Raw genomic sequence first — 17,323 nt, forward strand, 5'->3', positions numbered from 1 at the left:
AAAAGTAAGGGTTATTTCCATCTCAAATATGAAATTTCAATAAAGGATTAGTGTTCGGTTGAGTGATTTAGTTTGAAAACGTTTAGAGAAAAATATTTTGACAGATTGTCGGTTTTCGGTGAACTTCAAGAGTTTACGTAACATTCTCAAAGCATCATTCTGTTAGGTGTTTTGCGATTAAAAGATCCGATGATGTTACGTAATACCTTTGACAATCAGGAGTGCGTTTATCCTCTCATAGAGGAGAATAAAGTGGAAATGGAAAAAATGCAACAGGGATGAGGTAAACGAAAAAGATATGTACAGTACGAAAGTGGGTTAAACATGATAATGATACATGGAAAACATGGAAATTAAAAATACAGATTTTGGAACATAAATTGATTATACAAAATATAGAAGTCATGTAGAAAATTATGGCTGGAGAACAAGCAGAGTATTGTGGGGATCATCGATTTGGGCGCGTCGAGCTTCAAAGTTTTGACGACGGATGCATTTGGGACATTCACCGGAAGTACGCCAACATTCGTTGTGGAACACTGAGAAACAAACACGACACTGAAATAAAATACAATTAATTATTCTAAATTTTTAATTATTGATCATTGATCAAGTAGAGTTCAATGCATGTATAAATCGAACTCACCCTATGAGTTGATTCCGTATTGAACGGATAAATAACCTCATTTACTGAACACAATTCGCAACAGAATCCTTTCTGTTTACACAATGTACACGCCACAACGTGATTCATTGAATGTTTCAGTAAATTTTTGAGTCGTCTCTGAAGGGAACCACTCTTAACATCCATCAAATCGGCAAATGAGTAAAGGTCAATATCTGATCGAAGATACTCTTTTGGCCATAATCGCCGTCGGAAATCCTCTGCAACTGATTCGCGACATGTAAATAGATACATTGAGACTAGATGCAGCTTTTCTCGAAGTTTTCGAGTCTCTTCGAGTGCAGGAACATGTGAATACAGACGAGGATTTGAAGTTTTAATGTTGATAAGTGCCTTTTCTTGGTTTGCTTCATACCAAGCACGTCCTCGATCAGAAACTGCTCTTTCTCTCCAATCCCAATCCATTACAACCCGAGCGGGAATCGAAACTTTTCCACCGGTTTTCATACATTCCGGACAATAGTATTTACTGTCGATTGCACATGTTCTGGAAGAAAAAGAATAATTAACAAGCGATTTGTTTTGAAGCTTACTCGAACTTTGAAAAGAAAGAACCGCCAATCGTCTTTCGACACATTGCGCACCGAAAATCTTGTGAGTCCAGGCCCTTTTCTCTCGGAATTCGGCACAGTTTTTCTGCGATTTCAGAAGATACTGATGACTTTCTAGACTCATCTGTCGAGTTCACATCATCAATACCTTCATCATTATCAGCAAGATCTTGACTGGAAGTACCAAGGGATTCTGTCATTACATGTGAGTCATCATTTCCTCCGCGAGTTTCCATTGCTGATCGTAGAGCTTGTCCGAAGCTGACAACTGGTCCACCAGAATCAGAAGATGAAGAAAGATGATCAGAATTCGATTCCCACATTTGATGTCGCGCTCCAATTGCTGCAAGCGAATTTCCCATCAATCCGGGACTTTGTACATATATTGGGACTCCGTGCTGTAAAAACATCAAATTGGAAAATTGTAACCAGAATTAGTATACTTCGAAAGTGTCGTTGTCAGTACAAGGTAATGCTTCCAAAAGTTCATCGCGAAGTGAAGTTCCGAGAATTGAATCAGCCTGAAAATTAAAAATTCATAACCATTGAAGTGAAACCCTAATTCTTGAATGAAGTTTTTTTTAGAAAACTATCAGAATTCACTCACCCCACAAGGAACGAAAAACGGAAAACTCATAGTTCGACCAAGTAATAATACTGCTCACCCAAACTAATTTGTGAAGTAAAAGTGGTGAATGACCGACTGAGTAATGATCTTATCATTGACCATAAAGTGAACACAATGGTCAGGTGAAGATGAACGCAGAGCAGAATAAAAATCAATGAATATCTTATACTAGGCAGAGATACCTCGAACGGGGGAAGAGGTCAGCAAAGGCGGCGTAATTTATTGTACACGTTGCGCAGAGCAGAAAACTAGATACGCCTCTATATTAGTCTATTCCCATCATTAATTACAGAACTGTGAAGCTTTTCTCAAAAATTGATAGAAACTCTGAGACTTCTTAAATTTTATGAAAAATCTAACTCAATGTACCCTATGATAATCCCGTTGATGTACTCCAAAGTCATAGCTCTTCAATGTACCCCATGATCAAATTTTTCATACATGTACCCTTGGATTATAGGCCCAAATTCTCAGCGCGTAACGAATTTTTATCCGTCTTTCTTCACATACCACATCACAAAATAATTGTTTGGCACTTGTCTTCTCATCCTTTCGAAGAATACTAGCAATTTTAATTGTTGAGTTAACAAACTTCCGGAAAAATGAGTCTCTAACTAGGTTCACTTCAGATACCATATCAGACAGACTACTTCTCCTACGACCTGTGCTGCCAATAGATGACGATAGCCGTTTTGAAAACGAACGAATTCTTTCGAAAGCTTCTTCTTCTTCGTCTGGTGTCATCGTGTCAAATAGACTGGTTGTAGCGACAACTTTACTAGCGATTTGGGTCATATTCTTTTTCGAATCAGTGGAAATATCAGGATCAGAAGAATATAAAGAAGACAGTAGGGATGTCGTTCGAATTCTCATAGCTTGAAATTATCAAGCGCTTTCCACAGAAACAGAAATGCGGTAGATAATCTCAGTTGAAAAGAAGAGAGTACTATGCCTTTACTATCAGCTTATCATTTTTCTGCCATTGCACCACCGCCGCTTATCGAACACCATTTCGCATCTTATTGTCATGTGAATGCTGTCTAAATGTGATGAAAAATGAAACAAAGAGTTCAAAAGTATGATTTTTGTGTTGTCTGATTTTGGATGTTGTCTTGAGAAACAAGGAAATGAAAAAATGTTTCTTAAGCCAGTGCCTTCGTAAAATGTAGTACTTCGGATGAACTATTCATTCTGATTATGTTGAAAACATTGATATCAGACGATCCATGATATTTTTGTTACGTACACTCAAATATTCAATGGGAGAACGTAGTGCATCTATTGTTTTCTAGATAAAACCACACAAAAAAGTTACACACTAACTACTACTACCCGAATTCCAGTTATATTTAGACATTGCTTTTTGCTCATCAAATTTTTCACCTAATTTTCTTATCATATTAAATATCTGGAGAAGGTCACACGACCTGCCTATAAATTGAAACCCGCTGATGAGCCTTGATAACAGAGTTTAATGACGACAGGAGCAGAAAATTTCAGAATTTTTTCCGGGAAATTGAAGCGTCTGAACAAACCTTTTGTTGTGTCCTATGTATTAATTGTCGTCGACTTCCTCCTTGAATTGTAACAGGTTTACTTCGAGTCACTACGGGGTCGGAAGGTTGAGCAGCAGTACCTTCTTCCTCGTCCATTGACACTGAAATAGGAACAATAAAAAGTGTTTTGGTGGTTCAATTTTCATGCAATACTGTAAATAAGTTTAGCTAACAAGTTTAGCTCAACTGTTCTGATTACTCCTTTTCAAAATACAGATTCAATGCAACATGGTAGCTTCTTTTATTATTTGAAAAAAGAAGTGATATTTGCGGCGAAATATAAGCATATAGCATTTTCCCACTTTTCAAAAATCTAAGGATAGTTATAATATTTTTCCAGCTAGTAATAAGACATACCATCAAAAACTTCCCTATCGTCCTCAATAACACTATTTTCTAATTCAATCGGAGTTTCTTCTTCTTCTTGTTTCTGACTTATGACATCATCAGTTAATGAAATGCTCCTCGGTGCTGGAACTTCTTCTTCAACTGTAGATGCCAACTCATGCAAAGCTTCAATAAACGATAAAGATCTTTCTTCAATCCCAGTTCTTTCTTCGAGAGTATCGGGTTCTATTTCTGATGTTTTTCTTGTTCCGCCTGCAGAAGATGAAGCCATTTCAGCGATTCCACTGTCGATTGTGACAGAAATTGGTTTGGATTTTATTTCTCCTTCGCAAACTTCTGGTGAAAATGCTACGTCGTTTGGAACTGTACCGAATATTGTAGATGGCTAAAAAAAACATTGAATTTGAAACAACTCTAAAACTTCTGAGTAATATCAAAATCAGCTTACCAAATCACTGTTGGCTCTGGATTCTCTCGTTGATATAGCTTTAGTTCTTTGATACTCTTCTCGAGAAGCTTCACTAGAACTTCTTGAATTAGACTTTTGTTTAGATGGTCTTCGAATTCTTCTAGAAATGATGAGGGGTTTGGATCCGAGAGGCGCGTTCGAAGCTACATCCGAAACCACTTGAACAAAATCAGATGATCTTTTTGTGATTTTTACTTGATCTAGAATTGTGGTATCCACGGGTGTTGAGGAGAATAGAGGTGATTGCGGAAGTTGAATACGTTGATTAGATGATACACGTCGCATTCCACCAGAAGACGAGGGATTTTTTTTAAGACTTCCGACAACTGCATGCTGATATGACATTTCACCAGAATCCAACATAGAAGGATGTGAATAGACAGAAGAACATTCTGAGTGATCGTCGTTATCTGGGCCTGCAACTTCGAGATATATTTATAGTTACTGAAGCAGCGAGAACATGAAAAAACTTACGTTTGATAGGTCTACTCGATGTCCTTTTTCTTTGTCTCTCTACGTAAGCAGGCGATCCTATCTCTTGATCCTCTTCAGACACCAGGGCATCAATTGCTGGAATAGCAATTTCTTCAGTCAAATGAGCAGGTTTTGGATTTGGTCGGGCTTTCAAAACCCCGACTTTTAACGGCTCTCCAGTCATTAGACCAGCCAAAATCAAAGGAGTGGGCGTCCAAGTATTCAGGAACGAAGAGTTAGTGGCTGCAGAAATGGGAAGTGATGTCAACGGCTTCAGAAGACCACGTATCCTTTCAGAGTGTTCGGAGTTAGTAAGAAGTCGGAGAAATGCCTCATCGGAATAAAATTGTCTGCAAATTTATATATACAAAATAGTTGTGAACGTATTAAAACATACTGAATAGCGGTTATTTCTGTTGCCAGCAAATCAAGGTATTGACTCAAAGCGTTTTCATTCAGAACAATTCGAATCCATGCTCGACTCTTGCCAATTTCAGTGCGGACTTGTCCCAGGCATGAGATTTGGTTAGTGATTGATCGATGTGAAAACTTGGAAACAAAAGGCCAGAAATTCTAAATATGTGACGATCATTTGCCTTTTTCTATCATTAAAAAACTTACAGGTTCCGGATACTTCGCATATCTTGTTCCTTTCAGAAAAAAAGGATCACGTAGTCCGTGAATGAAAATTGCTTCGATAGAATTGCATAAATTCTGAGTTATTTCACTGAAAAAGTGATCTTGTTACTGAGAAACTGATGAATGATTTTACCTGGGTACATTCTCTCTTTTTGAATGAGGCGATGCGATTGCCGCTTTTACTACATTATCGAGCTCTTTTTGTAAATCCAACCGTATTTTTTCTTGTCTTTGTTTCTGAGCCGGTGTCGGTGCCGGAGCAGGCGTCATCGAGGTAGAATGTTTCTGGAAAATGTTGAATGAAATGAATAATAATAACAGTATTTATTTGAAACGAAATAAACACTTAATCTTCGATTTTTTACTATCAAATGGTTTTTGAGGTCTGAACAGAAAGGAACATTGCGAACTCGGAGGAACAACACGATGTTGAGAAACATTGAAGTAAAAATCAGAAAATTTTCTCGAAAAAATACAATCCAGTTGTGCAGACTATGCATTATTGGAGTGTTAGTCAAATTTCGGTGAAATAAACATTTGCAACCATGAACCGAGAACAAAGAAGAATAACGAGTCTTCTCGGTTATCAGTTCCACAAGTTCATTGATAATTTTACGATGCACTTTCGATTTAGGTTACTTACATTCAATCGTCTGAACATGATCGTAGTAGTTATGGAAAGAAGTCAAGTGTCGGCGATGTGGTTGCATTCACAGTGATGTGATGAAATCTGTCTGCAATGAAAATAGCCTTGGTGAGAGAGTAGCAGCGTTGCGCAAAGAAACAGAACGAATGAGTCAGAATACAAAAAGTACTAAATAAAACGAGAGACAATGTTTCGAAAGTTTTCAACGAATGCATTATTGAAAAATAATATGAAATGCTTCTGATAGTGGCCGCAGTCACAAGGCCAGACCTGTCCTCGTGATGAGTGTGTTGTTGTCATATTTACAGCGGTTTCCAACAATATATACAGTATTTCTGCCTGAAAAAAAACAAAGAAACCAATACACACGAAATACCGTTTATAAAACGCGTTTATCAAAAAATTGAGCCCATATTGCACATAAAAATGATTCAGATAGTTTCTAATTTGATTCCCTTATCTGTGCTTTTTTTTCAGAACTTTACGTGTGATTTTGGTTAATTTTTAATCAATCATTAAGTACACTAATTCAGCATTTTCCAGATTCATGCAATGATTCCTTGAAAACCTCGCATTTTTCAATAGTTTTGTATTGGAACGAAGGATTGTGCAAAAATGAGAGACGCAGCGTAAGGTCTCAACACGCTCACTGCTACGGTGTCGGTCGTTTCGACTGTGCGATTTTTATGAAGAGTCTGTTTATCGATTCTCCGGATTTAAATTTTTTTCAGGAGTTTTTTCAGTTTAAAAGTTGTTTACAACATATCTTGATTTTTTTCCATTTTAATATTCTCAAATTGTGATTCGCAATACGATGCGCTCATTAATATATTCCGATCGGTTGCAGTTAAAATATTCTCGATTTTCAGGCATGCTTGCCCCACGCTTGCAGAAGGCGATTAATGCCAGCAGATCTTTCCATCTTGCGAGAGTCATGTCTAGTAAGTCTTTTATTCAACTTTAGAAACAATTTGATTTATTTTTGCTGGAAAAATTGAAAATAAAAACAAAACGCGAATTCTAAAAATCTTATTTATCCTTAAAATATTAGAATATTCATAAATTCAGTGCGTGGACCTCTGACGTTCGATGGCTGGTACCCAAGAGATCACAAGCCGAGTGCTCCACCAACTAATGAAGAAGAGCGTCGTGCAGCAGCCGTCAAGTACGGTCTCCGCCCAGAAGATTATCACTCAATGGATAAAGATGACGTGATTAAGTTTGCTGGAGACTACCCAGACATTGGCGTAGTAACCTATGATCACAAGGATCCTTATGAAGCATGGACTGATCGTCAAAATCGCAGAAATTGGGGAGAACTCGTACCAATTGATATGATGCGCTATCGCGGAGATCGTCTCACTTTCACCGGACTCGAAGCTGAAGACTATACTACGTATGTTTATTCTTTTTGTTTTTCAATCACCTGATGTTATTTTGAAAGACAGTTTATAAAAAGAAGAAACTAATGTAAAAAACTAAAAACCAAATACTATGAGTTTTGGTAACGTTTTTCCCATTTTCATCAATCTTTTTTCCAGCTGGGGATCTATCGTGATGTGCCTTCGTGTATTGGTGCCAATGGCTTTGATTGCCTGGTATTTCTGTAATGATCATCCGAATGCTCTCCGTTGGCGAAATCCTGCGATGCCAAAACAGTATCCCTACGACTTCTATCGCGCATATCCATTCGATGATCCACGAAAATATCCAATTGTTAACTATTCGTTCGATCTCGAATAAATAGTGATTGTCGTCAGTTGGCTGAAAGTGTGTTTAAAGGGTCGTTTCGAAAAGGAAATGCGAGTTTCTGTTTTTCAGATACTGTAGGTTTATAGAATCACTCGAATTTTGATTTTTTCGTTTTTCCTTTGTAAAATAAAATATTACTTTATCAAATATTTTTTCTTAAACTGTATTTTTTTACGGATGTAACCGTAGCAATACCGTTGATTTTGGCATTTTTCTTGAGCAAAACATTTTTTGCATGTTAAATACTTAAAACGAATTGTATTACAGAACTCGAACAAAAAAGGGCGCTGGACGCCACCAGTTCAACAAAATGCTGTTTCTCGATGATTTTCTGGAAAGTAAGAACTATATTTATTTTGAATGGTTATTTAAAGAGCAAAAACGTTTCAGTGCTTGACGAACTGCCAGCTGAATTGAAAGAAAGAAGTGAGGAAATTAGACGAATTGATGCTGAAGTTGAATGTGAGTTCATGCATTTAGAGAGAAAAAACTTAAATCATTTTTAGCCAGACTCAACAGAAACCGCCAAGCTATCAATGACTTTTTCGAACAAAGTGGTGTGAATATGTCAGAAGAACATAGAAAAGAACGATTAAAAGTATTTCAAGATGTGAGCTTTGAAATCATTAATGTTTATATTTACTCAATTTTTAGGAGTTCGCCACTATTCGTCTTCTTGCTCAAAAGAAATTGTTCATCGCTGAAAAAATGCAAGAATTGCTGAAAAAGTATCAAGTCCATCTAGAAAAAGAAAAAACAAACTTTCAATGTGAAATGGAAGCTGATAACTCAGGCGTCACCGAAATGATTGAGAAACGGTATACTCATCATATTGAATCAGTCTTGACTGCTAGAAAAGAAAGAAAAAGAAGACATCGTGTGGGATCTTCCCGAGCTTCCACAATTGCATCAGGCCCTCTTCTATCGAAAGAATCTAATGACAAAATACAAAGAATACTTCAAGAAGGGATGAGACTACGAATGGATTTGTCAGATGACTCTGCACATTCAGCGCTCTCTTCCGCAATTCCGTCCCCAGCTCCTCGTGGAAGACCACCAAAAATTTCCAGAGACCATTTGATGTATTCATCTGCTATGATTACCAGTGATGATGGTTTGTCTCCGGTGCCAACACCTACTTCAAGAGTAAGTCAAATAGCGTTGCACTAAGTGGAGCTTTCATAACAACTGAACAGAGTTCATAACTTTCCTTTTCAGCGGCGCTCGAACACCAACGCACTACGTGGAACTGTCTCTATTCCGAATTCATTGTCTTCGATGAATCGAGGTGAATCCACCGGTCGTTTTTCCCCAAATCCATCGGAACGAAGTTGGTCGAATGCAGGAATCGATGAATCACCTACTCCAACCGGTGCATTAGTAACTCCTACATTTTCTTCTGGTCCTCATACCATCGGTCCGAACTTTTCCACCCCACAGTCATCTCAAGTATTACAAAACTCGGCGTTTGTTGTTTCAGAAAGTCGTCATGGAAGAACTCGAAAGTCAGTATATTGACTACTTGTGGCAAATTTAGAAACAGTGTTATGTTTTAGATTGACCAGCAGAGTCCAGGAAATGTTCAAGGAGACTCTACAACGCCAACGAAATCACGGAAATTCTATTATAGCTCTCCAGGAGCGCATGAGCGCAGCTAATCTAGCAGCACAACAAGTCTCAACAACTTCTCCACTAGCTTCTGAATCCCCAACACCTCGTGCAGATTCAACGCGAAACGGATCTCCAATTGATGAAGAAGACGAAGATGATGATGATGAAGAAGTATCCAGCAGTTACAGTATCCGGCGAGGAAGTTCTTTCATGCAGCCCGGGGATAATACAACTCCTGGATCGGATGATGAGGACGAAGAAGATGCCAGAACCTGGTGTTTTTGCAACGAAAAGAGCTATGGAGAAATGGTCCGATGTGATAATATTGAAGTAAGTTTCCCAGACTAAAAATTGAGGCTAGTGAAAATCAACATATAGCGCGCGTCATAAGTTTACTTCTGAAAAGCAGAAAATATTTGCGAAAAAAATTGCAAGAAATGTACTCGAGGATGGTCTGAAACTGTTACATTTTTGAAAAAAGAATTGAATTGAAATAGCAGAAAATCATGTTTTTGAAAATCGGGTCCTCTGTATCAAACAAGTTATTTTATGACGAAAATTGACGTTTTCTGTCTCATAAGCAGGCTTGATCGGGAAAAACTTTTCGGGAATATCGGGAACAAAAAAATTTCCCGAAAAATTTCTTCGGGAAATCGGGAACCCGGTTTTTTTCCCGACCTTTTTTTTCGGGAAAATCGGGAATTTTTCGAGAAATTCGAGAATTTTTGAAAACGAACATTTAATGACTCAAAAATGCGTATTTTTCCACATTTTTTATTTTCATCATCAATGCTAGCAATAAAAACTTATTCAATAACAAAAAGTTCGTTTGTTGAGGTTGGAACCCCATCAATTTCCCGTTTTGCTGAAGAAACATCTCTCAGCTCTCAATAACTTTCTATCATCAAAACAGTTTTTGGCGACGAGAACATACGTTCTGCTTCTGAATTCGTTGCTGGAGAGCTCAAATACTCATGATAAATACGGGAAAGAGACAGAAATGATGAAAATTTTAGCAACAAGCGATAAAAAAATTGTTCCCGATTTTCCCGGAATTTTTCGGGAAATTTCTCGTCGGGAAAAATTTCCCGACTTTTTTTTCGTGAAATTTCCCGTCGGGAAAATCGGGAAATCGAGTATCCCGATTTCCCGACCTCGACCAAGCCTGCTCATAAGATAGAGAAATTTCCATAATTCTGACGGATGGGACTTTTTTCATTCATTCTGAAGTCTGAAAACCCGAAAAATACTGCATTTTCAGTGCAAAGTGCAGTTTTTGTTTTCAAAGTTTTCAAATTGCAGTGCAGTCTTTCTTGCAGCTCTTTTTCGCAGTGTTTAATAAAAAAATATTTTGCAGTGCACCCTACGTTGGTTCCATTATCCGTGTATAGGAATGGTCGAGCCACCAACTGGAAAGTGGTTTTGCCCCCGATGTATAGTAACAATAGAAATGGCTCAGAAAATGGTTGAAGAAGGCGATGATGCTTAAACTCTTTCTCATATATTTGGAAAGCGGTAACTTAACTTCTATCTTCTTGAACATGTTCCACTTCAAAAACCAATATATTGTATCCAAAGATTGTATTGCACTGTGTCCCCATCCTGTATCATCTCCTTTACTATGTTTCATGATTCTCAAAATTGCATTTGACCCTACATTGACCCTCATGTACTTTTTAAAGATTACCATTGTAGAGAACCCTGTTCCTTTTCTGAGCCAGGCAACGTTCAAATTATATGCTTGTCTGTGTAGTTGAAAATCCTGTATTCCTCCGAATTTTTTGGAAAGTTTGCAACAAGTTGTATTGCATCAACCAGATTTTAATCGATAATACAAAATTTATATTTTTCCAGTTTTTATTCTGTACATGTATTATAATAAACAAAACTTATCATCAAAAAATATAATTATGTCTTGATATAATGTTTAACGGATGTTTTATGCTTCATGGTTGTATTTCTGGTTACACTTTCTTTTGTATAATCTCAAAACCGAAATACCACTGTAGATTGATCCAAAATGATGTCGACAAATCGAGTATTTCTGATTATGGATGAACAAGAAGAGAAACATGATCAACCATGGTCATCATATCATATCGAGACTTCCAAAAGATTAGAAGTTATACAAGAAAGACTTCAAGTATGAAATTTCGAAATTTAAACTTGAAAGTTCCATTTTTAAGACAACGGGACTTTACGCTGACCTGAGAATTGAGAAACTTTCTAGAAGAGAAGCAAGCGAAGAAGAAATACGGGGAGTGCACACAGAGAGATATGTCAAGGATGTGAAAGAAACTGAGACAATGACAAAGGTACGGTTTTTGAGTGAGTGGGGGGTTCTTTTCGAATTTCATATTTCGGTTGTTAAATACCGCACATATTGTTTTAAATATACTTTGGCAATTATTACAGCAGCAACAAGAACAATTCTGTACAAAGTATGAAGATATTTTTGTGAATTCTGCTACCTGGAAACGCGCAAAGCTAGCTGCTGGAAGTGCGATTGATTTGGTTACTGCAGTGACCAGTCATAAGATGCCTGGGATCGCTTTTATTCGGCCTCCTGGTCATCATGCTATGCCTGACGAAGGATGCGGATTTTGTATTTTCAATAATGTTGCAATTGCTGCGAAGGAAACTCTCCGGAATGGAACGGCTAAGAGAGTAATGATTGTGGACTATGATGTTCATGCTGCAAACGGAACACAAGAATGTATCGAGTCAATGGGAGAAAACGTTCGCCTGATAAGCATTCATCGATATGAAAATGGTACATTCTGGCCAAACATGCCTCAAACAGGAATTTATCATAACTGTGAGTGCGGTGCAAGAATCTTGATATCATTGAGTTATTCCAGATAACAATACGATGAACTTACCATTAAACACAACTGCTTTGAATGATTCGGACTACCTTGCTTTGTTCACTTATATCATTCTTCCGTCAATTAATAGTTACAAACCTGACGTGATTATTGTATCATCTGGATTCGATGCATCCCTTGGTGATCCGGAAGGTTATATGAATGTCACTCCTGCCGGATTCGCTACGATGATACGGTTGTTGATGAATACTGGTATCCCCGTAGCCGCTATTCTAGAAGGTGGTTATTTTCTGGAAGCTTTGGCTGCTGATTCGGAATGGGTGTTACGAGCAATGCTGGGTGAACCGATCCCCCAAATAAAATTGGAAATAATCAATCCATCGATTGCGGATACTGTAGCACGTATTCTGTCGCATTACCAGCATACTTCATCATTTTTCCAGAAGCTTCAAGAGCTTCGAAGTATTCTTGGTCACAAGCTGATCAGAGAAGAGAAACAAGACTTAAATGACTACAAAGGACAACGAACAGTACATCCGCCATATGATACTCGTGGTATCTACACTCCGTTCAGTGAAGAAAAAGTCAACTCATATAAGCGAGAATTGGAGTCACTTCTTCAAAGTTATCAAGTTATCGAGGAAACTTGTGATACTGACTCATATTTTATCAGATCAGAATCGAAGAATGTAATTGAAAACAATTCGTTTTTTATTCAAAATGGTAAACTGTCGATTGGTCCTGGAAAAGTTGCAAAACTTTTCTTCGAGCTTGCTTTCTTGTCTTCTGTAACCCCACATATTACCTTAAGCTCATTTCTAGACGTTGATGATAAAGATTTTTCTTCAATCAGGTTTGGCGACGGGTTTGCAGTCTTTAAAGATATTATTGACTTTCAAAAATCGCCCATTTTGCAATTGTAATTGTTACGCTTAAATTATTTTGTGTTTTGTGATAAACTCTGTAATATAAATAAAAGTTGTCAATATTATATTTATGTTCGATTTTTATAAATGCTTTGATTTTAGAATCAATCAATTTAATTTATCAGATCTGTGCGATTTTTGCAGTTTCAGATTATATGTTTTCTTGCACTAATGAAACTGCTCAAGTTGAACATGGGAAGCGAAAACCAAACAAGCATTTTGGCACTCTGCCTATTGAAAACCATCCGACGACGCATTGCGAGGAAGCCGCGACGCGACCGCAGCGCACCTCCCCTTCAATTTTTGTCATTCCCGCCGTCATTTCTGCCGACTCGCGATGTTTCTGTTTTGAGCGCGTCTGCAACATACTCGGCATCTCTGCTCCATCGTCAATTTTTTCTTAATTTTTACCGTAACATATTTAAAAAATGTGAAAATTCACTGAAATAACTCACTTTTGGCAAAGCAGTGAAAGTAGTCAGAAAACAACCCAAATTTATTACAGAATAAATAGAATCCACAAAAATCGATGGAAGACCCTCCAGGCGAAGAGCGATCTGAATTCTTACAGCCTGTCGAAGAGGATGTTGTAGACAGTAAGTTGCGCTTTTGGTTTGGCGAATTTCATCATATCTCTATTTCAGACGTCATAGTTGAACAAGAGGTTCATGAAGAAGTAGCACTTGAAGATGATATGCTCCAAGTTGAACACGAAGAAGTTCTTGAAGAAATAGTGGAAGAAGATGGGCTGGTGATTATTTTTATTATTTATTCGTTCTACAAATTAACATCTTCACGATCACATTATAACACGTAACCTTTTTTCTGCAGATGTACGATACCGATGGGCGAGTTGTCTATGAGGAAGATATGGTAGTATACGAAGAAGGATCGGAAGTTATTGAAGAATATGTGGAAGTTGAAGATCTCGGCAATGGAAGTTTTGCTTACGTTATGACCGATGAACACGGAAATCGGCGACTTTTGAAACCAGATGAAGTAGAAGCAGTGAAGAAAACGGTCCCCGAGCTGATGGAAGAAGTAATTGTTGATCCAAAAGCACCTGGACCAAGTAGTTCCGGAGGATATGCAAATCATAGTGAGTTAGTCCGCTGAAACTTATTAAAAGTTTGTCATTTTCAGAAAGAGGTCGATTCCCACCGAAACCCAAGCAGATTCGTCCCAATATCCGCGGGCACATTTACATGGATCGTGATGAATATTTTCAAGAAAGTTCCAGCAAGGATATCAATGACATCACCAAAATTGACGTAGAGAAATATATCCCTTCTACAACTGCCAACCGACGGCCCTTACCAGATAATCCGGCGTTCAAACCAAAACAACCGAGAAGCCGAAAAAACCCGCCATGGCAAGATGAATCAAGAGCTTTATCTGGTGGTCCTGCGGCGAGTGTAGTGGGGCATTCCCCAACACCAATGATCAAAGAACCTATTTTCCCAGCAGTGGAAGAAGATGTCATCTTCCGTTTCAAATGCCCAGAATGCGAAGAAGCATTTCCTAATATGGATCGGCATTGCGATCACATGGTTCGGAATCATGATTGTCAAACACTCGTTCGAGAAGTCGACTTTTTTACTGATCGTGAATTCGAAAACTTTCTTACAAAAGTTGAAAAAGCGACACTTGGAAAACAGACTGATGATTCATTAAGTAAAAAATCAAGACCTGGGAGCACTCAAGTGTTCGTCTGCAATTACATGACTAAAGATCGGCAAAAAAGTGCCGAGCTCGTAGAAGTTGGATTGTCTGCATTGGCTGAACGCCCGATTGAAGTATGCACTGCGTTTGTTCACAAAATTCATAGCTAGTAAGTGCTTCTTAATATGCTGCTGAAACAAGTCATTTCGTCTGATAGCAGTTACATATTTTTCAGCGAATGCATCCGTGTCAGATACTGCGATCAACACATTCACTATGATGGCAACATTGGTTTCCGTGTGCCAATAGCTGTTAAACGCCGCCTGTTTGAAATGTCTTTCAAGCGTATACCGATTCCATGTATGCAAGTCATGTTGAGCTTAGAAGCTGAACAACTTCTGCCACATCCAACCAGATTTGAAGAGAAATTGAAAAACTTGTCACACGTTGAAGTTGTCGAACTGCTTGGAATTATTAATGCGTCGTTGAGTAAAAACAGAGATCCTGCAACGACAGGGAAAAAAGTTCCAATTAAGTTTGGTGAGTATAATTTTTTTGGCTGGTTATATGTTACGGGGAAGATATTTTTCAGATACTATCAAATCATCCGAAGGTGCTCGAACTCTTGTCGTAAAACGAATGGATTCAGTAAAAAAACGAGTTCAACGGCATTTGTCTAATGAGCCATCAACCAGTGCTGAAGCACTTGGTTTTCCTGTTGACGATCAAGGCGTTCCTATAATGACAAGAGAAGAAGAAATATTGGAAGATGAAGATCCTACTGCTACTGAAGGTTGCGATGGTGTCATGTTAGAAAATTACTGTAAGTATCGTCGGTTAGATTCCATCAAGAAAAAAACAATTTTCAGTGTACGATCCTTTGAACGACCGGGATCCACTTCTTGAAGAACTTACTGAAACAGAACTTGGAGTTCTCGACGCCTATGAACGAGATATCAGCATTCAACTCACCGAAGAACAAAGAAAAGAGAGGATCCGCCAGAGAACCAAGTATTCCCTCTCCAAAGTTGTAGGAAAATATCAAGCTCTCGACACTGCAACTCATGGTTTAACAGCATCCGAACTGCATACTGACACTATTAATCAACTCCGGGAGATGGCAAGCTTTGTTGTTGAGCTTTGTTGCCAACTCGATGCAGAAGTCAAAGCACAATACAATCCTGAACTTCGTGTCGAGGAAATCAAACGGGATATGATTGCCGGGATCGCTTTGCAGGAACGTTGTTGTCAACCAGAGCGCCGTCAAAGAAGAACACTTGGATCCAACCAAACGCCATCACCCTTGAAAACTCATTATCGTTCACTACCACCTTCTCGTAGCCATGAAGAGTATACTCAACGCATCATGAGCAAAGTCAAAGAATTGCAAGCCCCACACAATCGTCATCTGACGAATATTCGAGACCCCTTCGATATGAATCAGCAACAACGGCTTCAACTACTTCGCAATCGGACACTCGGAAACAGGACTGGAAGTGTAGAACCAGAAATTGAAGAGAAGCCTTCTTTGATGGTTCCAATACCTGATGATCTGAAAGCAGTTCCCTGGTCGAAACCACAGAGAAAACGACACGCAGCAGATTCAAACCCTGCAGAGAAAAGAAAGAGAGGTCGACCAACGAAGAAAGGAGAAACTACAGAGACCATACAAAAAGATGCAGAAAGTACATCAGATGTCACACAAGAAACACTCTCAGAAAAGGACTCTGAACAAGCAGTGGAAATTGCAGAATCCATCGAAGCAGTTGTACAATCAACTTCTTCTTCTGACTCTACTGAAACAGCAACTGAAAAGGCAGTAGAAGAAAAATCTCCAGAGAATAAGAAAGAACACGCTGAGGTAGTGGCATAACTTTATTGAATATTTCGAAATGATTTTTTTGCAGACTGAAGATTCTGCCGATGTAAGAGACGAGCCGTCCACTTCCATAGCACCAGAGACTCCACCAACAAAAACTCGTACTGGACGTGTAATAAAGCCAAAAAAATGGGAAGATGACTGAAATTCAGTCGACAGTTTTGAATCATATTCATAACTACCCCCAATTTTTTAATAATTATTTTTTTTTTTCGTTGATATTTCTTATAGTATGGTCTCTTCTCTGAAAACTTTTTGAGTATTCTTTATTTTCACTTTATTCATACTGATAAATAAAACATAACTTCTACATGCTTTGAAAAATTTTTAAGAAATTTCGAATCAATATGATATGAATAGGAACAAAGTTAATAAATGTCTTGAAAGTTGGATAGTTTTAGAGTTTGAGCGGTTCTAAGTGAATACCTACCGTGTGGATTGTTTGCATTTTCATATTTTGTTTAATTTGAAAAAAATTATGTGGCTGAAAATGAAACAATCCAACGATTTGAACGGATGAATCGAAAATAAGTGGAAAACTGTAAAATTTTGAAGTGACAAAAGGAAAAAGTAAGGGAAACGGGCGCGTTTTAGTGATAAGTTTTCAAGAGAAAATAGGCACTTTTAGGATAAGGAAATGGGTAAATAAAGAGAAATTAACGAGCAGGA

General features: G+C 38.1%; 4 protein-coding genes across 4 annotated transcripts; 3 read left to right on the forward strand and 1 right to left on the reverse strand.

The window, feature by feature from the left end:
• Positions 1-414: 414 nt before the first annotated feature.
• GCK72_005826 (uncharacterized protein) lies at positions 415-6,011 on the reverse strand (the record flags this gene model as incomplete). Its single annotated transcript, XM_053725357.1, has 12 exons — positions 415-558; positions 647-1,172; positions 1,219-1,634; positions 1,680-1,757; positions 3,400-3,521; positions 3,778-4,153; positions 4,217-4,653; positions 4,712-5,061; positions 5,109-5,284; positions 5,333-5,438; positions 5,484-5,635; positions 5,994-6,011. 12 exons carry the CDS (start codon positions 6,009-6,011, stop codon positions 415-417), a joined length of 2,901 nt encoding a protein of 966 aa, XP_053589551.1.
• An 856-nt stretch (positions 6,012-6,867) lies between these two features.
• Positions 6,868-7,739, forward strand: GCK72_005827 (uncharacterized protein; the record flags this gene model as incomplete). Its single annotated transcript, XM_003108739.2, has 3 exons — positions 6,868-6,937; positions 7,065-7,392; positions 7,538-7,739. The coding sequence occupies 3 exons, from the start codon at positions 6,868-6,870 to the stop codon at positions 7,737-7,739; spliced, it is 600 nt and encodes a 199-aa protein (XP_003108787.2).
• A 3,640-nt stretch (positions 7,740-11,379) lies between these two features.
• Positions 11,380-13,110, forward strand: GCK72_005828 (uncharacterized protein; the record flags this gene model as incomplete). The annotated part of the gene is made up of 5 exons (XM_053725358.1): positions 11,380-11,502; positions 11,546-11,674; positions 11,775-12,177; positions 12,221-12,582; positions 12,631-13,110. The coding sequence occupies 5 exons, from the start codon at positions 11,380-11,382 to the stop codon at positions 13,108-13,110; spliced, it is 1,497 nt and encodes a 498-aa protein (XP_053589552.1).
• Positions 13,111-13,642: 532 nt separating this feature from the next.
• Positions 13,643-16,799, forward strand: GCK72_005829 (uncharacterized protein; the record flags this gene model as incomplete). Its single annotated transcript, XM_053725359.1, has 8 exons — positions 13,643-13,709; positions 13,758-13,864; positions 13,945-14,212; positions 14,257-14,944; positions 15,011-15,315; positions 15,368-15,598; positions 15,645-16,636; positions 16,683-16,799. 8 exons carry the CDS (start codon positions 13,643-13,645, stop codon positions 16,797-16,799), a joined length of 2,775 nt encoding a protein of 924 aa, XP_053589553.1.
• Positions 16,800-17,323: the final 524 nt, after the last annotated feature.

Source organism: Caenorhabditis remanei, chromosome II (genome assembly GCF_010183535.1).
Source record: "Caenorhabditis remanei strain PX506 chromosome II, whole genome shotgun sequence".
Classification (NCBI taxonomy): Eukaryota; Metazoa; Nematoda; class Chromadorea; order Rhabditida; family Rhabditidae; genus Caenorhabditis; species Caenorhabditis remanei.